At 45.7% G+C, this 25,282-nt stretch overlaps 3 protein-coding genes across 9 annotated transcripts in view; 2 read left to right on the forward strand and 1 right to left on the reverse strand.

Annotated features, from left to right (window-relative positions):
- Positions 1 to 747: 747 nt before the first annotated feature.
- LOC116850866 lies at positions 748 to 1,929 on the reverse strand. Its single transcript, XM_032829653.1, has 2 exons — positions 1,386 to 1,929; positions 748 to 892 (listed from the first exon to the last, which is right to left on the reverse strand). Exons 1-2 carry the CDS (start codon positions 1,895 to 1,897, stop codon positions 889 to 891), a joined length of 516 nt encoding a protein of 171 aa, XP_032685544.1. The 5' UTR covers positions 1,898 to 1,929; the 3' UTR covers positions 748 to 888.
- LOC116850865 (regulator of G-protein signaling 17) lies at positions 1,766 to 17,784 on the forward strand. 6 transcript variants are annotated; one of them, XM_032829647.1, is made up of 6 exons: positions 1,766 to 1,848; positions 2,921 to 4,218; positions 7,824 to 8,131; positions 8,850 to 8,861; positions 11,360 to 11,768; positions 13,217 to 17,784. In XM_032829647.1, the coding sequence occupies exons 2-6, from the start codon at positions 4,210 to 4,212 to the stop codon at positions 13,454 to 13,456; spliced, it is 978 nt and encodes a 325-aa protein (XP_032685538.1). In that variant the 5' UTR covers positions 1,766 to 1,848; positions 2,921 to 4,209; the 3' UTR covers positions 13,457 to 17,784. The 6 variants fall into 6 exon arrangements, with proteins under 6 accessions (XP_032685538.1, XP_032685537.1, XP_032685539.1 ...); XM_032829646.1 differs by lacking the exon at positions 1,766 to 1,848 and having other exon boundaries at positions 2,536 to 4,218; XM_032829648.1 differs by lacking the exon at positions 1,766 to 1,848 and having other exon boundaries at positions 2,536 to 4,218; positions 8,853 to 8,861.
- Positions 17,785 to 21,444: 3,660 nt separating this feature from the next.
- The window catches only part of LOC116850882 (protein grainyhead), a 172,874-nt gene continuing 169,036 nt past the window's right edge, over positions 21,445 to 25,282 (forward strand). For both annotated transcript variants that reach the window (XM_032829690.1, XM_032829692.1), the window contains exon 1: positions 21,445 to 21,598. The gene's annotated coding sequence lies outside the window, so the exon portion shown is untranslated. The remainder of the gene's footprint in view (positions 21,599 to 25,282) is intronic.

Below are 25,282 nucleotides of genomic sequence, written 5' to 3' on the forward strand. Positions count from 1 at the left end.
GCGTCATTTACATTTTGCCCGACGCGTTACCATGTGTAACGTTCCATGACGCGCTCCGAAATTAACTTCCAACGCTTCGTTATCGTCCAGCCGGAGGCCGCACCGCGTCATGAACGTGGGAGAGAGAGAGAAGACCCGTTTGCGCGGCACTCACTGCATCCGAGTCGCGATTTAGGAGCAGCGAATGCATCGGGTCGACGACGGCGTATTGATCCTCGGCGTTCAGACATTCCCTTACGTTCGCGTCGTCTCGCGTCCCGTCGCGTCGCGTCTTCTTTACGTAGACGCGAAGAGGAAAAAACTGACGGAGGGATGATGGTGTCTGTATTCCCACGGCCGCGCGCGATCGATCCGCGGCTGCGGACGGAAGGAGGAGATGGTACCACTTTTGCGCGAGAGAAATTTCCGTTCTCGCGCCAGACGCGGAACTACTTAACTTAAAAGCCGCTAAAACGATGCGCGAGATACGCCGAGAAGAGGCAAGGGAGAGGGGAATGAGATTTGCTGGGAAAAACAAAATATTTCCGAGATATACAACGAGATTTACATAAAAATCCAGACGCGGCACCGGTGATTCCCGCGTAAACGTCCGTGCTCATTTATTTGTTCGCGTCACTTCTCCTTCGGGACGATATCTGGAATCGCGAACGAGTAGCTTTATTTCGTGAGAACGTGACTGTTGTTTCCGCAATCGCGCTTCACTCTCGCTTTCATATAATTCCCCTAGTACTTTTATTATTAGACGTTTATTATAGTTTATTATTAGCTGTGTTTATACATGGACATTCGTAGAGCGAAAATTCGTTAAGGTTCGTCGAAATTATTCGTAGCTTCAACCCTCAGCCATCCATCGTGATTCACGAATTTGCAGCTTTTCCATCCTCGGAATTACCTGAAACAATGATGCAAATTCCGCTGACGTGCCAATAAATTATGCAAAATGAAGAATCGCGAAGTTTTTCTCTTATTTCAGAATAGAATTACGTTTCTCGATTACATCAGTGCCACGTTAGATTAACTAAAAGAACATTTGTTTACGGCCGGTGGGAGCCAGTGCGAGAGCTTGACATTAAGCCCGAAAAATATCAGCGAAAGAATTCGCGTGGGACGTTATTTAAGATCGAGTGATGTCTGGTGAGCTTCTCGAATAAATGTACTGTCATTTTTGAGATTCATCGTTATCGTATTTTTTGTCAAAACTCTCATCGGCATTTATCGGCATTAGCGTTGCATTATGCTGTCGAATTTGCACGTCTTCGTCTTAATCACATCTTTCGGTATTACCCCATTTTGCAAAACCACCGGAGGTGCGCGACTTTTCCGTCTCGCAATCATTCGCACAATCGTTGTACAATGCGATACGTTATAGTCGTATTAAACGTTACCTGTGATTATAACGAAGGATTGCGAACACTGTCGGGTCATTCGCATGCAGGATCACAAGCATTAGCTTCGTTGCAACGCTTGTACACCGGCCGATGGCTCGTCCGCGTTGGCGTCGGCGTTCTACGACGTTGGCGGAGTCAGCGTCGGCGTCGGCGGTGGCGGTGGCGGCGGTGGCGGTCTGCGGAGAAGCGTCCGCGCCGGGTTGCTTCGCATCGCGGCGCCTCGCGTCGGCGTCGCTGGAACCGTCCGCGAGACAGACGGCAGTGCTGGCTAAGGCACCGTGTAAGCGCGTGTAACCGCCATATTGGCCGAACTCCGACGACAGCTCCTCGCGGGTCGCGGAGCTTTCGCTCGAGGGTTTCGATCGTTGCCTATGTCGGCCCGGGCGTAATAACCGAGATACGCGTTGTAAAGTGGAGCGAGGGCAAGGTGGCCGTACGGAAACCGAATGGCGAGAAGAAAGTACGCACGATAATTCCGTATACGCCTCCGTACGCCGCATCGGTCTCATCGAGCAGTGAGAGAAGACTAGAGGGAGAAAATGATAAAGGAGATACACGCGTGTAACCAGTGATTCGTGTTCTGAATTAATCGCGCGATCGCAAACGAGCGAGGATCGCAGCCGGGGATCGACCGAAACCGAGTACCGATTTTCCAACCCCGAACGTGTACATGCTTCTTCGGATCGTCCTTTCTGGAAGCACCCTTCGCGAAGACCAAATTTCTTACGTTGCGTCTACGAATTCGATGTTACATTGATCATTTCTTCTACGTGCTCGACAGTAATTTGACGAAGATAGGGGGAGAGAGAGAGAGAAAGAGAGAGAGAGAAAGAGAGAGAGAGAAAGAGAGAGAGAGAGAGAGAGCAATATCGTGGGCAAATTCGGCATAAATCGGCAAAGTTGCCCCTTCGGTAGCCGCCATTCGTGATAGTGAGGCAAGACCAATAACTTCCATATATTATCGATACAAAACACATCCTCCTAAACCGATCTTCCTAAGAATCTTCTCCGTACCATTGACCTCACCGACGTGAGATCGACACTTGACCGGAAGTCTTCCCAGAAGATATCAAGCGATCAATCGACGAGAAGCTAACACAAAGATAGTCTTCGGCTGTCTACTTTGCCGGCGTGACAGCGCCGCGGTTTCGTCTCTCCCTCTGGTCTCGACTTCTGCCAATCAATAACCGGCGCATCGACTCGCTTACACTCCACTCTCCTTCCCTCTCTTCCCCCTCCCTCTCTCTCTCTCTCTCTCTCTTTTTCTCTGCTGTCTTTTCCTTTCTCTACTTATCTCGCTCTCTACTTCATCTCTCCCCACATCTCTTCTTTCCCGTTCGTCGCTTCTATTCTTTTCTCTTTTTACTATACAAACACATTCTAATACCTTCTCTTAATTTCTTCTCATTGTTTTCGCTCGTTGCTACATCACATTCTTTTTTCTTCTTTTTCCTTCTCTTTCTCTCTCTCTCTCTCTCTCTCTCTCTCTTTCTCTCTATCATCTTCTTTCACCCTTTTTCACCCCCGCGCAGCGACATATCACGGGTACTAGTCAGCGTGATCATCAACATCAGCAACAGACACATTGGCAGCATCAGCAGCGGTCCTAACTGGTGGCAGCAGCAGCATCAGCGGCAGCAGCGGCGCCTAAGCTGGCTGCGCCAGCGCCTTGCGCACCAGCTTCTCTAATAGGCGCGAGTATCTATTTATATTCCATCAAACATAACGGAGGACAAAATCGAGCGCCGTTCCGCGTACCGCCTACGCCAGCGAAAGAGGCGGCAGCGTGGGATCGGCACTGGCCGCGAAGATCGCGAGCGTGACACCGCACGATGCGGCGTGTACCGCGACGCGGCCGCACCTACAAACTGTAACCGAGACGTAATGGATCGATCGAGCGAGATCCTCTTCTTCCTCACCGTCATCGCCGTCATCATGGTCGTAAAGTTCAAGGATATTATAGTTATGGTTTGTTGACCAATTGGACGTACCATCGAAGGCTACCGTGTATCTCTGACATCTCTACGATCGCATCGCGCTTACCCTTGAGAACGAACGCCATCGTCAGCAAGGATCTTCTCCACTTCCTATTTTCCTCTGCCTCCACGAGACGAGGCTCGCATCCGCGCACTCTCGTCTCTCTCTCTCTCTCTCCCCTTCCCCCCCTTCTCTCTCTCTCTCTCTCTTTTCTATCACAACTATTCGGTCCACCGACCAGTCGACTCGCGCGCGCGACTACCCCGTCGCCAGAGAGTGGAGGGTGCCGCGAGAAGAGGGTGACAGCGGAAGGTGGTAGTGATACCGCGAGTATCGGCCAGCAAAGTCACGGAAACGACGGACGATCGGAAGAAGGCGGGAAATGGGCGAAGTATCATGCGCGACGACGACGTAACCCTCCGCTCGGGGTGCGCTACTGCTGCCGCTGCTGAGTGTCGTCGCGCGACGTCGCCATCGACGGCGTAGTGCCTCGCCCGGTCGCACAAGGCTAGAGACCACCACATCGTGCTTCGTGGTGCGCGTATGTGTCCGTCCGCGAGTCCGTGAAGAAGGGTTACGTGCGCTGGGTTTTTCGTGGTTCAGCTCAGGGCTCTGGTGCGCGCTGGAAATATGCGGCCTTCGGGCGAGGCCCGGCGAGGTGGTCTCGCGGGAGGACCGGGCTAGAGGAACGACCGCGTATCGGTACACTCGTACGCGGGCACGGTGCGCCCGCGGCCGTGCCCGCACCCGCACCCCCGCGCCTCGGCGCCGCTGGCCACACGCCGATTAGGCTGATTCTAAGGACGCGGGAAGCGAGCTGGACTCGCTTTCGGACGCATGGAACATGATAGAGGTGAGCGGGGAGAAAATGAACTTACTCGCATTCGTACACTCTTGCGTCCCGTCTTAGAGAGCGCCGCTGAGGTCAGCGCGGAGCGCTAATGGGGTCATGCTGCTTTTCCCCGTGGGGTGTTCCCTGCTATAGTGACCAATTTGGTTTTGCGATGTGGTGGAACTGGAACGCAATGGATTCCTTGTATGCGACCTGTGCGGTCAGCGCTATGCCACTCTTTCTCCCTCCCTCTCATCCTCATAGGGCTTAAGTGGAAATTGTATTGATGCACAGAACCGCGACTGTAACGGTTTCTTTTTGCACGCATAGATCTTGGATAGAAAGATCCACATCTTGTAATAAATCAATTTTCGTTGCTCCATCAAAGAAGTACCTTCGAATTCAACAGCCTGCGGATAAATAACGAAGTTGCACTGGATATTGGAAATCAATCGCATTCGAATTATCTCGTTGTAAGATCGGTTCGTCGTGAATTAGCTCCGAAATAACGTAACATGATGTCGATTATAGCGTAAACAAGAACTCCGTTACCGTTTTTTTAGCGTTCCGCTTGATGTACCTGCAGCGTACCGCTCACGTAATGTTTACGCGAGGAATATAACATATTCGTTTATATGAATACATGCGCGCACGCTCGCATCTCCATCGAAGTAAGTTTACAACGATAGCGGGCTAAGCTCTGTTCAGGATTGGAGGAGGTGAAGAGGGATAGAGGGTGCAGCTGCACGTGTTCCGCGATTGCGTGCTGCATGAAGGCAACACGCCATTGGGCCATTGACATGTTGACACGCAGCTATGCGTAAACACTATCGCCGTTTCGGGGCCGTTTCAAACGCATTGGCAGTTTCCGCGACGTACACGAAATCGATAGGTAAAATTGTGTAGTAAAAGATCGCCGAGGCGTCAGTCATCCACGTGTCAAAACACGCATGCACCTCTATCCGAATACCGCACTTGATAATCCAAGTGATAATCTCGTACGATTATCGTGAGAGGAGCGAGCTTAAAGCCACGGATAACTGATTAACGGTAATATCAATTCGTCGAGCCTCTTTTATTCATCAAATTAATCAATTCATTAATTACTATGTTCTTGCAATGAAAATAATATCGAATAATTTGCGAAATTATTTTCACGCATTTCATGCTAAACAACGGTTTGCGCGTACACACCTTCGAGATGTAAAACGATTGTTTTTACATCCCCCTTGGTTAAATAATGTACTACGAATTTATGCGAAATTCATTGCTCGCTAACAATCGTCCGATTCGAAGTGTGTTTCCTAAATTTCTCGGTGTTCTTCTCCCCGAGGGACGGCTTGTTTTCACAATGTCTGCCAAAACAGATTGCTGGGAGATTATTGAAATTCGCATCGTTACATTGTCGTAACCAGCGGTCCGGCACATTCGGACAGACGACCGTGTTACAAAGTGGAATTCGCTGTGTGTAAACAGTGCCTGGCGTGTTTTGAGCGAGCCAGCCGCTTCAAGCTTTACGCGCGGATCTCTTCGATTTCCGGCCTCTATTTCGCGACCGTGCAAAATCGCTCGCGTAAATCTATATTTGATTTATATCGCTGAATGAACGATTAAACGAGCCGCTTTCGTGATATCGTTGCGATCGCCCAATTTCGATTATTTCCTTTCGCAATTACTCCGCCATCCTCTATCTCTTCCTTTCTCTCGTCTTTACGCAACCCGTTCACCAGCACGAGTTTACTCACGGCTACACGTGTACACTTTACGCCAGTGCCCGCTGTTTATCAACTTCTGCCCACATCCCGCATAAGCGACTATCCGATGTAGTCGTTATCGCGCGAAGAGCGGATCATCGATATACGACGTGGCGTAAAAATAAAGGGCCGCACTACAGCCACTACGTGCGTGTGCTGATGCATATTCAAGGCCCATTCCGCGAATCTCTTTTTATGTCCAGGGAAGAGAATGGACAGCCGTGCTGAATTATTTTCGCAAAATTCAGGCGCCGGAATAGAATCTCACTCGCGGATTTCGAGCATCTTTCGCCTTCTAATTTGTGTAAATCGAATGAGAAAAAAAGATGCAGAAAGGTCATAGATGGCCGCATATTCGCTGTAATAAAACTCATTACAACTGATCTGTGACGACGTTAGTGGTATTACATGATTTTAACAAGGCTGAATAAATTCTAACAACGCGGTGGTGTGCTTTCGCTGATAACGTGTAACGTTGCATAAATTAAGAAAGAAAAAAGTAAAAAAAAAATGAAAAATACGCCAAGTCGACACGAAAGCGGATTAGATTATCGATTTGCGCTGGAAACGAGGACATTACGCGCAAGAGTGCGATCGAGATGTGGAAATGCGCTGAAAAAAGATCGGGAATGCGCTGATTTCGAATTGAGATCGTTCTTGAATATGACATCAAGGGTTTAATCCTCTCCTTATACTTTCTCCGAGAATCCAATATCGGTCAGCTCAGCCGTCTGGCGATCATGAATTTTAAATACCGGAGACCTCGAACAGAACGGCGAACGGAAGAATAATAAATCTCCGGCTACACATCTCTCACTTCGATATCGCCATCACCGGGCCGCGCTGAAAATACGGGCCAATCGATAGGTGCACTTGAGCGTACGGCAATCGTATCCGAATTAATTGGCTGCTTTTTGAAGGCTTATGCGATACTACATCCGCGGACCGATGTGGTGCACGCTCACGGGATAAAGTAATCCCAACGTTTAATTAATGAACTTGACGTAATAGCAAATTTCAATCGCGACACATGCCCGTATATCATACGTGTAGACGACTCGCGAGATCAGAACCGATTCTCTTCTCTCTTGTTGTCGACTCGTTGTCCGTGAGAGAGGAAGAGAAAGAGGGAGAAGAGAAAGAGATGACGTTCTTCCTCTCGTCCTCCACATCACGGTAAAACTATCGATTTCTCCCTTTTTAATTTTGTCGCGGATGCAGCGGGACGGTCAGCTTATTTCAATTAAAGCTTAACGACTTTATCGCGTTGCCGCACGCGAGTTGATTGTTTATCCCCGGGATTTATATGAACTGCTTAAATCGGAATGAATAGTTTTTCATTGTCGTGTGCCAACTACTAAATCGCGACTTTCGGCGTGTACAGATGTATACGTGTGATGCATCTCCTCCGCGATACGTCGGGATTGCTTTCTCGCAATTTTTATAATCACCGCATTGGCGTGACCACCAGAACGTACGCCAGCACTCTTACGACTCTCTCGACGGTGAATTAAATATATCGACGTGCAGATATAAAAAGAATAACATTTCCGATTACTCTCACTCTCAGTCGCTCCTCTCGTCTGTTATACGATTATGTCGCTATAATTATCAGGCATAACTCAATTTTATTTATAGATACACTGATATCGTAGTATATACTAGCATCGCGCCCGCGTAAGAAACTCCAAGCCATTATTAACGGCTATCTAAAAAGATACAATAGTTTCTAAAAGGGTTCGTCCACTTTTCGTAAACAAAGCCGGCAAGTGGTCCATTGTGTTCCGGCAACCACTGATTTAGTAGAGCCTATTCTTGAGTATCGAGATAAGCTCGCACGTGGTGCGCAGATTCAGAGGATGTCGCTTGCAGATGTCGAGTGGACTCGGTGCAACTGCAATGGGGATCGGTGTTAGTCACGGGACAGGCGGCGAAGGTGTAGCTGGTGGTTGCCGCCTCCGTGCACAGAACCAAAGCCAGGCCTCGGGGTCCACGATGCAGCACAGCAATCCGCAGCAATCGTCTCAGCAGCAGCAACAGCAGTCGCAACAGCAACAGCAACAGGCATCCGCGTCGCAGCAGCAGTCGCAGCAACAGCAACGCCAGACGGCCGGATTCATGGGCCGATCGAAGAAGGACAACTGTTGCCTGTGCTGGTGCTGTTGCTGTAGTTGCTCGTGGTATTATCGATCATATCCGCTTGCGCTTCGCACATCGGCGCGATCGCACCTGAAACACCTCGTACGACACGAATGTCAAGCGAAAATCAATGTTACCTTTCCTCGTCACCCCGTTCCACTCTGTCCTTCGACCTGAAATTTTTACGCGTGCACGAGGTATTTTTTTTTTTTCCTCTTTTCCTTTTTCTTTTTAATGTTTGTGAATGAACGTTTTCGTTGTGAGACGTATCTTAATCTCTAACCTCCAACATACTTTCCATTAAATTTTTGCATTTCTTTTGACTATAAGGTATTACAACTCGTCACGAGAAGAGGCCAACGTGCCGATGTGCGAAGCGTTTTACTCGATTATATATAATGGTGTTCGATTCACGCGACAATGGACAAGTCGTTCGCGAATACAAAGGGTGGACCTCCTCCGAATCGGAGGCGCAGAGTAACTTGAATCTCCCGTTCTGCATTCGACGCGCGCTCTCGTAATGGCGAATTGCCGACAAAGCAAGTCGGCACAAAGAGCTGTCATTGTAATCACCGGCGCAAAGTAGATGAAAGCAACGCGCTATTATCGTTATCGCGGCTACTTTCGTAGCTCGCTTCATCTACTAAACCTTTCACCAATGAAACGATATCGGTCCATTGTCTTTAAACTGTTATATGATCCATTTATTGCTATGCAGACATACCTACATATTTGCCTTTCTGTGTTTCATGCCATAAGTAGGAATAAATGGTAAGCAGGCCACGGGCTGTGTGCGTTGATGTACCGCTTGTTTGTTATGCCGATGACGATGCTATCATAATGCACGTATTACGGTCCTGAGAAACGGGGTTATACGTATATCACGCGTCCTTCCTCTGCGACCCATCTTTGCGGATTAAACGCGAATAACCTATTCATTTCTGGCTAGCATCGACCCGAAAGAGTCTGTTCAGCGTACAGTGGCGTTTCCTGAATTTCAGTTGTGGAAATACGCGCGTGTCGTATTCGGAGACACACATTTTCTTATAATCGTTACTGCAGTTAAAAAACTGCATCTCTATAAAAATATTTTGACAATACGTTGATTTGTAAAGTCCCCTATACAGTCCCTATACATTGGTCAGAAACACCATTCGTATGGTGCGTAACATTTGTTTTTTTGTTGCCTAGGAAAGAGATGAAAAATGATCGTAAAAGGTCCTCTCAATAGGATTTTACTCAATTATCTTCTAGATTCTTTGAACTGACTTCAATCGTTTATATTTCCTCTGAACTTCTCTACCACTTTTCTGAATATGTAATTTACTAAATCCAAAAGTTTGTTGCGATATAATAAAAATTTGGACTCTTTTTATCTTGCAAAGAAATTAATAATCGTGTAAATGATGATGACTCGTATGGTATACAATTATAATATGAACAGATCAATACTAACCATGTGCAGTAATGTTTATGCACAATAAATCAAATTCTTTTCTTAGTAAGATGATGTCAAGGGAGTGTATACGAGTTTGCCAGCAAGAGAATTCCAACCTTCTCTCTACGCTTTTTGTGAAAAGAAATTTACCTAAAAACTTTCGGGACAAAAGAACCGACGAGCGAGGAATGCAAGAACGTGACTAAGACCGTAAGAAAAGCGAGAGTAAAATCCTGTACATTCGTAGTGTCCTCCCGAAAGAGAAAGTCGACTATGCACTACCATCCTGTATGCAACTCGTGCCGCTTATCTTGCAATTATTACACGAACCTTTAAACATATACCTTTTTCTTCGACCCAATGCTTTAATCGCGTGTGCGCGTTCGCTGCGTATCACTCTATATTTAAACCGTACAGAGTTGGTGCGCTTTACACAAACGTTAACATTTTTCAGATGGCTTATAATCCGCACCGGACTCGCCGTAAATTCATAGATTGCAAGTGCATTAGTTGTTTGCCGATGACACGGAACGAGTCGATAACTGTCTTGTCGATATTACGCAATGACCCGTGTGTCTTCTCTTTCGTTTGCGAATCTTCCTTGCTTCGCCGCGCCCAACAGACTGTCATACGTGTCGTATCGACTTGTGAATAATTGTCGATATCAATCAAATAGGAATCCGCGACGTGCGCTTTCATATACGCCAGTGGAGAAAATATATGTTCTTCGTTTGCGCGCATTGCGTCTATTTTGATTCATATGCTTTCCAAAAAACGTGTTAAAGAAGAAAAAATGAAAAGTGAAAAGAGAAAGAGAGACAGAACTATAAGAAAGATACAACTATTTTCGTCAAGTATTAAATAAATCTTTTAAAGTTTCATTTGTTTCCACAACTGTGGTTTCCAAACATGATGGATATTTTTATTTATTTTCACAATTGTGGTTCAGAAACGCCATAGGAGAATTGTATCGTCGGTCATAAAGAATCGTCCTTTCGAGCCATTTTTGTGAACGGTTTAGTGTATCTGTTATCGACACGAGAAATATTTTCCTTTGATTCATCTCGATGCTGCTTTTTTGTATGTCTTTTTGTGTTTCACGCTGTCAGTGGCCTCGAATGTCTAAATTAGACATCCTAACGATCGTTGGTCGCCCATTATCATTTCCCACTATTTGCGCTCGTCCACGAGAATCCCCGCTCCGCCGCTCATTTTATCTCCTCATTTCCCGAGGCTACCGAGTTTAATATTCATTTTCTCACACACACATACTCTCGGCTGTCCGTCGTTACTTTCGCGTTCGCGTCCCTCCTATCATGCTGGATGTTCGTCAACGAAAATCACCGAGTAACGTTGTTGCACGATCGTGCTAATTAACGCGAAGCCAGACTGTGATCATGAATTCTGACATTGCTACTGACACGATGATTCGTGGTTAAATTCAATTTGCAGTCAATTTCAATTCGATCATCGCACACGTCATTTTGTGAAACTCGACGGGTCAACGTGTCATTCAATTACAAATTCTCATTCGAATCGCACTGAATCCTATCTCAACAAGATTACTTCAATATAGTTGTTATTTTTAATAGAATTCTCCAACTTCTTCATTCAAACGAGATAATGATTTATGAGTCTCTTTTACGAAATCATAATTATTAAATAACTCGGCAACAGCCGTTAATTCCGCCGTGAGAAGATCGTTGCGTTGACTCGTTTGTCTAACACAAATCTAACGCGATCTCTATTCACACGACCCCTCGTGTTATTATCATTAACGACAACGAGAGGCACGCGACGATTCTAACGTCCGCTGTCCGTCGTCTATCAGTTTGGCGGCAGTCGGCGGTAACTCGACTGGCACCGGAGCGGGCGATCCGAGCAAGAAGAAGGGCAACGCCGGCGTCGACGGCGAGCACGGCGGCACCGGCATGGGCGTCGGCGACCTTACGGGTGCAGGTGCGGGTAACGGTCTCGACGGACTCGACGGCCTCGACGGCGGCGTAGAGTGCTGCAACTTGGAGGAGGTCCGGGCCTGGGGCTCGTCCTTTGACAAGCTGATGAGGAGTGCCGCCGGCCGCAAGCTCTTCAGGGAGTTCCTCGTAAGCGAGTACAGCGAGGAGAACATCGCCTTCTGGCTGGCCTGCGAGCAACTCAAGAGGGAGAGCAATCCCGAGACGATCGAGGAGAAGGCGCGTTACATTTACGAGGATTACATATCCATACTTTCGCCCAAGGAAGTGAGTAACCCCGTTCAGCTGTCGTCGTATCTCGCTCGTGATAACCGTCATCGTAATTTGTTCGGGGCACTCGCTGGAAGTCGATGAATGGCCGCTTGCCTTTGTATTACCAGTGAATCTACGCTCGTCTCCGCAGTTATATAAAGTAACGCGATCATGTAGCATTTTCTTTCTCTCTGCACAGATAAAGCTACAAGATTATGCAAAGTACATTTTTATGCACACTTTTTAGTCACGTTAGTCATTTATTTGTTCGTATATTCTACATGGTATTGATGCGAGAAAAATTACATATGCTTATTGCCGCGGGAAAATTGCGCTAAACTATTACGGCAAATTCGTCCGAGAGATAATCTGTGGACGAAATCAACCTAGAAATACACGAGTCATTTGCAACGGGCATAACCGTGTCTGTTCAATTAATGTAATGACATACGCAACGGCATGCGATCGGTATCTGCTACTTTGACCGACCGGTGCGATGCATCTCGTAAGCACTTACATTTCATAACATAAAACGATTTCTATCCTTTCGGAGCCGCCGGCTTTGACGACAGAATCGATAACGTTATAGGATGCATTATCTAATTGCGCCATTTTATCGAGTGTGAAAACCCGAGGACGAGCGCGTAAGAATTAGAAAGGGAGAGCCGGGGGAAAAATTCAATGTAGCATAAAGCAAGGAGAGATGGAACACACGGCATGAATATTTTTTTTCTCTCTCCCTTCTTTTTTTTACAGTATAGAGCTCTGTTCTAGAAAAATTGCGAATGCGCGTGACTGATTTCTTCTATATTAACCTACTGACCTAGTGACCCGATGACCTCTTTAACGACCTATTCAGTCGCCCAAACGGGGCGAATACACGAACCGTCTTTTGCCGTTCGAACATTACGACAAATTGTATGTTTACGTCTGTACGTTATGCCGTCATGGTATTATCGTAATCATGGAGATTGTTCAGTGAGATAACGTAAAAGATCGTGCAAAAATCACCTCGCGCATACATTACCGGCCATAATTCCCGGAAGGTTCCTTATCTTAAATCGCTTGCGACGTAAGCGAACGTATTGGGTAAAGAAACAACGAAATTCGAAATTTATGAGAAATATTGCAGATTAACCTTCTATTTACCATACAGCTCTATTAAACCGCATCTGTATATCTGTCTATGTGTGCGTATGTGAATAAGCTTACATGAAAGCGAGACTTTGCAGCTTCGTAATAATGTCTACATATGCTTGTAAATGATTATGTAAAATTAACAGTTTATCCTATTTTTTTCTATACAAGCAAATTCGACGGAGCGAAACGTAGATCCAGTGGAAGCAGACGGCGGCTTGTAAATTAACAGTGAAAAACGCATAGTGCAGCTTGCAGGATATCCCCGTGTGAATGAAGAACGACGGCTTGAATTTAACTTGTTCCGTCACCGTCTCGCTTTGCAGGTGAGTCTGGACTCACAAGTGCGGGAGATCGTGAACCGCAACATGGTGGAGCCGACGCCGCACACCTTCGACGAGGCTCAGCTGCAAATCTACACCCTCATGCACCGGGACTCGTATCCGCGCTTTGTCAACAGCGAGATTTACCGGAGGATGGCCAGATTGAACAGCGGCTCGCCGAGCCCGAGCGCCGGGCAGGAGCACAGCAGCGGCAAGTCGAAGGGCAAACGGGGGGCGACGTAATCGTATGATCGACGGTCCAGGAACGTCGGGAGCGCGGACCAAGATCAATTATCAAGCACCTTTCACCCACGCGTCGATCGGCCAAATCGTTCGGCGGGAATTCGTCTGGCAAAACTCTTCCTTCTCGTCGAGGTGAGAAATCGCCCGTGCGAACACGATCGAACGAGGCCGCGCAGCCGCGGTTGATGATCCGGGGAAAGCCGCTAATCCCGTGGAATCCGCGAGTCATCCCCTCGGGTGGACGAGGAGAGCCTCCTGGTGATCGGCTTACCAAAAGCCAGGGGCTTGTTCAGTGATTCGCTCTTCCACGCGAAGGCGCAACGGGGCCACGTAATCGCGCTCGCGACACGCGAGCCGTTACGACACCGATGATGATGATGATGATGGTAGTGGTGGTGACGATGGTGGTGGTGGTGATGATGGTGATGGTAGTGATGATGATGGTAGTGATGATGATGATCATGATAATAATGATGATCATAATGACGGATTGAACGTACGACGAGATCGCGGTCGGTCGGTCGCGTTGATCGCTCGCGTTCCACTTTCAGGAGTTCGGTGCAAGCGCATGCATGCGACGGTGGATCGTAGCCGAGAGAGAGAGAGAAGAAGGTCACGCGATCGCTCGGGGGTGGCGAGCCGTCCGCGGAACACCCTCGATCCTCGGTCCATCGATCTTTGAGCCTCGCGATCTTACTTTTCGTCGTCGTCGTGGTAGCTCAGAAGCTTGCGTAGGATCGACTCAAAGCGCTTACGAGCTTTCTTCCTCTCTTTTCGCTCTTCTTAGCTTAAGAGCGAGTTCGATTCGAATCACACGTACACACAGACACATACACACATAACACATACACGCGTGCTTCACGTCAGCGAGCTTATGCGATCCAAAATTGTCGAACCCATCCTCTTTGGCCTCTCAGCATTTGCGGAAAATTGAAAGAACGAAAAAATCTCGATCGATCGCATGTGCAAAAGCCTAAAGTTGTGATTCCAATTGCGCTCGCTGGGTAATGTTGATCATCTGATTAGAATCTGGTACGTACGACGAAATGAGATGCTTGTTACGTAGTACACGACTGCGGCTACTCGACGCGGTTTTGGTCGATGCGTTGATGATAATCGTCATATATCTAGTCGTATGTCTCCTCCGCCCGGAAGCCCGCACACTTTTTTGAGCGAAGGATCAAGCGCTAAGAACTCGCGTAGCCGTCACGAGCCGTCGGGTGGCTCGCGAATCGACGCTTCGCTGAAACTGATACTCACTTCTCTCACGGGATGCAACCGCCATGATGGCAGGATGCATCCTGTCGATCGTTACTCCTGTGATCTTAAGATTAACGCGCGTAGCCAGGGCTCGTCGAGAGAGTGTCGCGTGTCCTCGAAGATAGGTTTAATCTGCTCAAGACCGCACTCGCTCTCTTTCTCTCTTTCTCTTGTTTCCGCGACGATTCACGCTTGGGAGATAATCGAGTCTACGTCGTCGTCGTAATTACAGCCCGCTGTAACTTCAGGGTAACGTATCGTAACGTAACGTAATGTAATGTAACGTAACGTCATGTAACGTTACGTAACGTGACGCATTTTTTATCGCGCGCACTTTTCTATAATTGCAAGTAGTCCGCGAGTCTTCCTCTTCGGGAAGGATGAGGCCACGAAGCCGCATGTACTTATTCAGATGAATAAGAAAAACGTTAAGGGAGAGGTAAGGAGAAATAGAAAAAGAAGGAAAGAGAGACAGAGAGCCGAGCGTCTTCGCCGGTAATATCGACTTGGCGTTTGCTTCCATAGCATTTTAATGAAAGGCTCGATGGACGGGGATCTTTGTTGTTCCTGGCGCGTCATCCCCATGGCGGATACCGAGCTACTGCCAGCGAGAACACACCAAAGATCGAACGTGCGTAGAAGCAACCGGTCTGACGATCACCAAAGAGAACAACACTCGATTAACACGCCAGATATATACGATCATACATACACACACGACACACATGTCCGACTCGCACAAAACGCATACATACCAGAGACACGCACACACGTACTTACAACCTGACACAAGCGCGTACGCTCGTGTAATATCTAATCATCGTCACGCGGAAACGCGATCGGAAAACGCGTGATCGTGCGAAGAAAAAGGCCTAAACACGAGATAAGAAAAAAACCAAACATCCGAGTGTCCCCACATTAAATCGAGGCTGTCGCGTCGAAATCGGACTGTCATCGTTGTTGCGGATGAGAAAGGGGAAAAAGAGGAGAGAAAAAACGCGAAGAGAAAAATAACGAGATCGACGCTCGACGAAAATTGGCCGGGAGTCGCGGCGCGGAAGCCCTTGATAACGCTAATCGATAAGTACGTATCGGATACGAAAGAAGGAAAAGGCAAAAAGAAAAGAGATTGAGAAAAATAACGACGATTCGATCGTCACCGACGTCGCGCCGCCACGATCGAAGATGATTTCTACTGTCATTCGCGCCGCGACGCCTGCCCGGCGACGACGGATTTCTTCTCGGCCGCGATGCGCTTCGACCGATCGCTCCTCGCACGGACAACTCGCTTCATCCCTCCGGGATCGCGCTCTCTGCGGAGAGATCCGCGCAAATGCTCTCTGCGGTCGGATTCACGTCTGCCATTTGTTGTCGCATCGTTCTCGCGGTTCTCATGACGACGACGCTGATAGTGCGAACCGTAGCGTGGACGCCGAAGAGATTTTCCCCTCAGGTATTATCTTACAATAACGATAAATGCTTATAAGGGAGGAGGTGTCAGGCAGAAATGTCGCGCGACTAATGTTAAATGTTAAACCTAAGCCGAATATCGAGCAGTGCCCGAAAGATATTTTCCTACGGCGTTTGCGCTACGTCCGCACTAATTATCGTCGAAGCACAAGTCAATCACGCAACGTGCGAGTGTCAAGCGTTGCCAGTTATTTGCCAGTTATCGTTAGTACCTTTCTTGACATCGTGGGACTGATCTCCGCGTCGCGATCGGAAGTGAGTAGTGACGCTCGACCGAGACACCGACGGCATATCGCAAGCTCAAACAACGTTCATCCGTATGAAATTTTTCCGTTTTTCCCTTTTTTTTTCTTCTCACGAACAATATACTCGGGAACTCGTTGGGACACATCAGCGGCACAACAGACATGATACTCGCCGCGTCGCGAAATGACCAAAAAAGAGCGGGGAAGTTCGAGCGCATCGCGGCGCGCCCGCGCGATCTCCACTCGCGACACTGATCGGTATTACGCATTGCGACAGGTAGAAATATTACATGACACACGCGAAAGGCGCACGATAGGGCTCTCCCAGAGGATCATCGCGAGATCGGGAGGGCGGGAACATGTGCGCACGTCTCTCTAGTCAAATTGAAGTCGTCGGCGTCGTCGAGAGCGGACAGGACAAGCGATAACATTCGCGAAGTGAATTACAGCGTTCGGCTACTGCCCTGTAGATAATATATAGATAGATATGATGAACGAGAAGATTTAATTATTATAAATATAAATATAAATATATAAATATATATATATAAATATGAAGAGAAAAAAAATATATATATAAATATACAGAAACACATGTGCTATGTTCTACATAGGTGCAGAGTGCAAGCGTGCGAGAGTAATAGACGAGAGAATGCGAGAGAGTGACACGATTCTTTTTAAATCTTCGATCCTTTGTTCGACGCGAGGACAGGCCTGTCCGCCGCGACCGAAAAAAAAGTCGGAAGAAAAGAAAGCGAAAGACGACAGTGATTAGTGAAAATCTTATGTCGATCTTAAATCCGACATCGACGATAACGCCGTGCTCGCGCGACACCGAAGCGAAAGATGAACGCGAGTTTTATAACAGAGATCGCGAGCAGTAAAAATTGCGCGTAAGTTGCGTTTAGATCGAGACAGGGGTCGATAGAGCGATGCAACAAATGTACAATATCCCCCCTTAAGATTTGCAAATGATAATTTATATCATTTTATATTGTGATTTAAAATGTCTTATATTGTAATCAAAATGTTACTCGAAATGTTGCCTCACTTATGATTGCCGTTATTTTTATTATCGTTTTACTTTTGTATCGATTTTATATTCGCTATGGTTTCTATTCATAAGCAGGAGTTGCAAGATACACGTAATATATGGATTATGTCTTCGTTAAAGACGATCGTACTATTCGCTCTCTCTTCTCTTGTCTCCAACAGGGTTGTTGTGAAGGGCGTTCATTTAGGACTTCAACGCGACTTCCGGAGGCCTCGCGTCGGCATCGTCGATGAAATTAAGTGGTGAGATTGCTCGAACGTCGTCTTCACTAATAAACGCACAATTTTCTCAACCTTCGATCCCCTGCTTCTTTCTTCACGAAGAAATTTCCCTTAATATCTGTGTAGGGCGGTGAGGTAAGGGCATGCTAGAGAGTCATATAATCAGCACAGCTGCGAACGTGCATGTATCTCTCCCGACCTTTACGTTTTTAACTTGTATTTTTAACCTGACTTGCGTTTCTGACCTGACTTTCCGTTTCTCCCTTCCCCCTTTTTTTTCTTTTTCTAAGGCGATCGTTGAACTCATGCGACGCGGTATACAGGTAAGTGTATCGTAATATTTCGCAAACTACCGATACACGAGTTCATCGATGAAGCACTCGAAGTGAATGTACTTTTCAGAATGAAAGATGCTGAACTGTTTGGGAAAAGTACTCGGGGAAAGGATCGAGAGAATCACCACAGACTATTTTCATTTTAATCTCTGTATTTATTGATTTTTTTTCTAATTACAGAAACAATATTTCTTGACTTTATTTATATAATTCAATAAAAATCTTCTATATTATTTTGATAGCATAAATATTGAAACAAAAAATAATATCTATGGAAGTATGGGAGACTGATTGCTAACGAAAGTTTATTGCAGTTTTCTTATTTTTCTTTGACAGGAATAAATCACGAACGATTGCAAGTTGCCAGAAATGCAGATCTCGCTTCTACCAACTTGCAGTATATTCAGTGAAGCGCTTTATGCATCTTCCCAATAGAGTTATGTGTGTAACCTATAGAGCTGAAGTTACCTGAAGCTCAGATAGTATCGAGGCAGCTGATTTACTCACTTCTGATAATGTAGGAATTATGCACGATAACATCGCGAGTTTTCAGTGAAAAACTGTCATTGGAAAATACCATATGAAACTACCTAGGAATTCGAAACTATCGCTGCAATTTGCGAATTTTATTACCAACAACTCTGTTAGTAATGCAGTGTTAACACATGACGCAGAATTTTTACTAGGTTTTAACGTTGGATAAATTGACACACTTTTTAAATTTTTAATCATACAAATAAATATTTATTTTGATAATTATATATATATATATATATATTTGTTTATTATTTATGTTGTTTGAAATTTTATATCAAGATCGCACATACCATGTACAGAGAGAAATCATCAATAGATGCTAACATCAGTTAAGCGTGGGTCTACTATCGTTAAATAAATCGTCGTTTTACGGACTTGTTGTCAGTCCTACGCGACGAAGACAGCTGCAGCTGTACTCCGCTTGGCACCAGATTCTCCTTTACCTTCACGCACTACCTAATCGTAGGCGTAAGTGCTGTAGAAAGCATGTAGGAACAATTCGTAATTCAGACTCGCGGATATCAATTCCGCCTTCGGCACGAATTGACCGACGACTGACTGGGTCTGTTGATATGCATCCGATTACATAAAATAATGCATCCTTGCACTGAAACATTGCTCGAGTATTAATTTTTCGTCATTTTGGCAAAAACAATGGATGTTTCTTCAGCATTTAAATATGTCTTATATCTCTCTGTTATATTATTATTTGATATTATCGTATCGATATTATCGACATTAATGTTGTTTCTAAAATATTTAATACACATATTGCATTTTTTATACCTTCGAGTGTAACTTTGGATCGTTTGCCTCTCGTGAACCTTTCAGATTTCACTTCGTGCCGATGATACTGGTAGTACATTTCAAGTGCCAATCGGTGAATCGAGAGGTTTCGCATGTATCATGTACTCGTCTTATGTATACTCACAGTACACAACCGTGGCTGCGAACTGCAACGATTGTAACCCATAACCGAGTATCCATTCCCAAGGAACCACAGACCCCACGTGAAATCCGATGCGATACGTGCAACACTCTTGAACAAAGTACGCCTTCGCGCTCCCCTGCTTCGAGGAAGGAGGAATCCGTCGTTGAAACGTGCACCCGGCTTTCTTCACTTCGCGGCTTCAATATGCGTCAATCGTACTTCGGACAATCATTCAACCGACATCAACCACGGGCTGCACTAACTGCGGTATATACACGTGAAAATTTAAACTTTCTCCATCCCCGCGTTAATCCACAAGTCAATCGAGATAATTACCCCGCCGCTATCGTACCGTGAATTATCGCGCGAGATACTTTTTCTCATTCATCGAATATTTCTCTCGGTTTCTCGTAGTAATTATCTTATTAATGATCCGACCGAAAAAAGTTGCATAAAATCGATATTCTCCTTGCATTCCCTTTTCCGTAGATCGCGCTACGATTCTGGTGCTGCTGTAATCTCACATGCGAGCACTCTTGTCAGTGACGTAAAAAAATGCATATTCTGTCGGAGAATAGATCCTTGGATACCGATCTACGCGAGTCCACATATTAGCCTGAGTTTTTTGCATTGCAGTAGCATCTCGCGAGTCACCGTGCACACATGTGTACGCGTATTACGCGTACGTATGTAGCGCGGCGGTACGTGCCCGATATAAAAATCCGCTCGCCGGCATGAGTGGCGTCGGCTTTGAGTTTTTTTGCTCCTTGCCCCTTGGCTACCGGCTACTCTCCCGGGCGCGAGCGCTCCGATGGAAACGATCGCAAAGGCCAAGGAGAAAACTGAACCAGCTTAAACTCTTTCTCGGCCCCCGCCCCCGTTTGTCTGCATCGCGTTTCGTCGCGCTGACATCGTTTTCGCGGCCTTCCATATATGCGCCTCCTCTCCGCCTTCTTCGTTTTAACCCTTTTCCAGCGTAGTTGCTCCTTGGTGAAACCGCGTATCTGGAATTTCTAGCGGCGCGAATCGTGATGAGGTGACGATTGTTCTTTCCAAAAGCTACGTTCGCTCAAATGCAGAAATAAGATCTCGCGTTGCGTATTATATTTCATTTCGCAGTTTCTTAACGATTGCCTTGCCACTGAAACAACTGTCACTCTTTTACGATTGCCTCTCGGTGCGACTCGGAGAAAGCGCGCGACTGTTCCCATGTCGAAACCTTGATCCTACATTAACCCTGCCAATTTTATTGAAGGATTGATGAAAAATATTGAGGTATGATATTTGATTTTAATAAATAATATGTCATGCAACTTGCTCATGGAGAGTAATAAATAAATATTAAATATGCAATTAATAAATATTAAATAATTAATATAGACAAATAATGTAGGACTAATAGGTAAATAAAACTACAAACTTTTCATAATTTATTTATTATATTTTATCGACATTGAAAATTTCAATATAATTTGGAGATTTAATAAATTTCGATATAGTCGTAAAGAAAGAGTGCGATTAGAGGCAAATATTAGTACTTGCGAAGTTTGCAGTAGATTCTAAAATTTTATTCGGGGCACTTCCAATAGATATCGCATGTATAAAATTTTAAATGCCTTGAAGATCCGGAATGTTTTGAAAGCGTTGATTGTTGTCATCTTTCAGGCGCCGAGAGTATGCGTCATTGTTTGGCTAACGACGACGGTTGGCGATTTCACTTTTCTTGCGTATTGTTTTGGTTGCTACTGTTTTGTTTTTTTTGTCTCGTCGCGTACTATTCCGTAATCCAGTTATTATGTCTCGAGCCGACGAGTGACGCACATATCGCGACGCGGAGCATGTGTATCAGCATAAATTAATCACGTCGGGTGATTAAAATATTTCGTTATCTTTTGAAATATTTAATTGTACTCTCTCGTTGACATCTCGTTAGTTAATACGTGTTCCTCCGATGGAATCGTACCTACGCGTGTGTTAGTGTCAGTGAGTATCCGGAACGATGGAGCAACCGGCAACAAGATGCTGGACCGGAAACCTAAGACAGAGAATGCAGAACATACACGAGCAATGATACATCATATATCTCTAGGTATGTAGAATTATTTATTGTACAAGATCTTTCCATTTTGAACGGATGTTCAACGGATGTTTAACGAATTTACTAAGTATAAAGATATATCTAAGTTGAAAATTAAAATCTTAGTCTGACAAGTGCTGATTTATAGCTCTACTAATGCTTCTTCTTAAATCGTAAAATTCATCTGAAATCTATCAACGTCTTTTTTCACTTTTATTTATTGTTATACCGAAACCAAATTCTTTCTACCGAAATATCCGTTATTACAGAAAAATAATATCAGACCATGTGAAAGGAAAATCCACTTTTTTACACATTATAATATCTATTATATTGTTTAATATTTGTTTATGCTACATGTTCCATCTACTATTGAATAAGTTACATAATTGATGATAGATTGCTCATTTAAATTAAAGATAAAAAAAACAGATAGAATATCTAGATAAGATATTAAATTATTCTTCTATTTTTGGGAAAACTTTATTTTCTGGAAATGCTTACAGTACAAATCCTAGAGTCGTTTTAGAATAACTTGGCAAGATTTGTTTTCAATGTTACTGTCAAATGAAAAAAACGGCTTAGCAAATATTTGTAGCTTCAAAATAGGACAATAGTTTGTATGACGTAGTATCTCGAAATTCCCCATTGTTTCTTCGAGTTTGATGGAATTTACAAGATTAATGTGGAAAAAAATTTCGACTTGCACGCTGAGAGACGGACCATATTACTCGAGCGATATTATAATATAATCATAAAATGATTCACGACGAGCGCTCGTTCATCACGTCGTACAACGTCGGGTTACAGCGCCTCGAGATGTTACTTTCCGCTTCAGTGTCACGTTGGATTACATCTTCTGTACGTCGCATCAGGCAATGCATTTCCTCCTCTCCTGTCTTCCTCCTCCTCCACCTCTTGCTCCGCTAGCTACATAGACGTTCTCCACGGCGACGGGAATTTTATACGCGGGACGCGTTCGATGATATTAATTATCTCCTCGTTCTCAACGCGCATTACTGAAATTTGTTATCGTTGCCGGTAATCAAATACTCCGCTCGGAATCTGTAATGAGAGGCCTTTGGCTTGTCCGTACGGTCGAAGGGAGGATGGTCTTGTTCAATTTTTCTTTCCTCTTTTACCGCCGCGTGTGTGACACCCGCAAAATAAGGCATTTCCAGTAATTCGCAGTTACAATATTAAGACTGGATCAGCGCCGCGGGATTCTACCTTCGTGCAAATTATGCGCGGTTGTAAAGAGCCTTCGTTACGATCATTATTATCGATCCGACTGTATCGCGACGTGAGCATTATTCCTCTAAATGCGTGTCGGATGTAACCGAAAGCGCCGAATTACGCGGGCCCGTCAAAGAGAAACTCTTATATACGACATTTAGAAATGATCAATTCAACGCAGAAACATCGAATGAGCTTTCTGCGGGATTAAATTCAGCCCGCTAACGAGCGGATTCATCACGAAAGCCTTAATGAGCCGCGCGATTTTATTCAAAAGTCGCTTTAACGGACGGAATCTGTTTATAAATGACGGTGATGAATAAGGAAAGCTAAGGAAGCACTTTGAAATTTGAATGCTGAAGATCGAAACTTCTTAACTATTCGATGAAGTATGAAGTAAGGTGGTAGAATCGGCGAGAGGAAGAGGGGAGAAGAGAGGCGCGGAGAAGGTGAGATCTCTCGTACGATCGAGGATCTCGTTTGAGTTTCATGAGGTATACACCGTTTGATTCCGGGTCTCATTCGGTAGAACGGCCTTGAAGAGATCCCATACACGATATGCTACTCGGGAATCGAGGTCGCTTTTGGAACTGGTCGCGTAAATCGATTAATATACCGTGTTCTGGTAGCTTGTTCGCGATAATGAAAATAAATGTACACTTTGCTCATTTTGGAAACAATTATCCACTCGGTCGCTTTCTTTTCTTTTTTTTAATTATGCAATCGTATATTAAGTGGCAGAAGAATTAAAACCACTATATGGAAGAATTAAAATAGATGAATACGAAGCTGCCATAATTTCGTACAGCGTGAATTAAAGAATATGAAATTCTTCAAGCGGAGACGTAGAAATCGCGTAAATATTAAAAATTTATCGACCACTTCCGCGGATATTAAGTGATCTTGAGACCTTCGTTTACCGCGACGCGAGTTCAGCCTCGCCGTTTCAATCTTATTTCGCGCCACGGCCAAAAATTGAGACGTTCACACGCGGTTTATTTTATATGTGGTGAGCTCGTCGTTTATGGCACCGAAATGGTGGATCGTTTTCTCTCTCGAAAAAAAAAAAATAAAATAAAAGAGGCCGCATTCAGTCGTCACGTCGCATGTTCGATCGACGTAATTTTTCCAATTCGACTCTAAGTATCTCCCAAGTAACGACCTGATACTTTTATCGCGGTTTTGTTGCCGCGTGGCACTGCCTGAAGAACATCCACGACTGGAAGCCGATAAGCAGATTAAATATTCCGTTCGTAATTAAATCCATCCGCTGCGGAGTTATCTAGCCGGGTGGATGCCTATCGATCCTCGAATCGATCGCTCGATAATCATCCAGGCGTAAATTTCCTGAATCTCGTCCTCACTCCACCTGGTCTTTCTTTTTCAACACAAAGTCCGAGGACGTGACTCCGTCGAGGGAGCGGGAAGAGAGAGGGGAGGGGGGCGCAAAGGGAAAAGAGAGCAAGATAAGGGGCAGTAGAGGGCTGTTTTTACTCCTCCTCGCTGGTATCCCGTCTACCTCCTCCCGTTTCTCTCTGTCTTTCCCCCTCCCCCTTTCCTCTGTCGCTGTTTTCGTTCCTCCGTTGCGAACCGTCCTCATTGCGCTCCGTCTCCGCGTTCTCCCGTCTCTCTTCCGCGCCACGAAGAACGACGGTGATCGAGACTCGAAGCGCGTGACGCGCCTTTCGATGCGATCGTACACACGCGCGTACACATGTATGCATGTGCTCTAGCCGTCGATTGGAAAGTGTAGAAAGAGGACGAGGAAAGGGCGTACTTCGAAGCGTTCATCGAAAGCTGAAGACGAAGGAAAAGGCTTTGAGAGTAGAGCAGATTGGACGAAAAAGGCTCAGACGGATGCGTTTCGAGTATGGGTAACCTAGTAGACTAGAGAACATCCTGCTTTCTGTCTTGGAAACGCGTTTTATTAATTAGTAAGATAGAATATATAATAAAATATACATCGCTTCTCAAGATCCCGGCTTATAAAATCCGATTGGTCAGATAAGATACATTCAGTTCGATGATCGCCTCTAAGTATTTTAATCCACGAGCGGGAGAGAGAACGAGACGACGTCCTCCGCGACGACAGCGAAGGGAGTCCGGGAGAAATTTCTCGACCAAATAAACGCGCTTCGCGGCGCGGGAGATCGCGACCACGCCCTGTCTTCTTCTCTTGCCGCTGTTGGCCTTCCTTCGACTCTTCGGGAACGAACGAACGAACGAACGAGGGACGCGGCGAAAGGAAGTGGAGAACGCGTGTGCCCGCTCTCGCGCACGCACGCACGCACGCATACACGTTGAGGGCCGGAGGTGCCCGTCGAGGTCCGGAGAGGGCCAAGGGCGCCTCTCTCGAAGAAACTGACGCGTCCTCCACGGTGAGAAAATCCTCTCCACCCAGGAGGAGAGACGGTTTAGTGCAAAAGGACCATCACGGCTCTAGCGAGGATCAGCGGGAGG

The sequence above is a fragment of the Odontomachus brunneus genome, unplaced genomic scaffold (assembly GCF_010583005.1).
Source record: "Odontomachus brunneus isolate Ranch 3 - 2012 unplaced genomic scaffold, Obru_v1 Obru_scaffold_158, whole genome shotgun sequence".
In the NCBI taxonomy this organism is placed as follows: Eukaryota; Metazoa; Arthropoda; class Insecta; order Hymenoptera; family Formicidae; genus Odontomachus; species Odontomachus brunneus.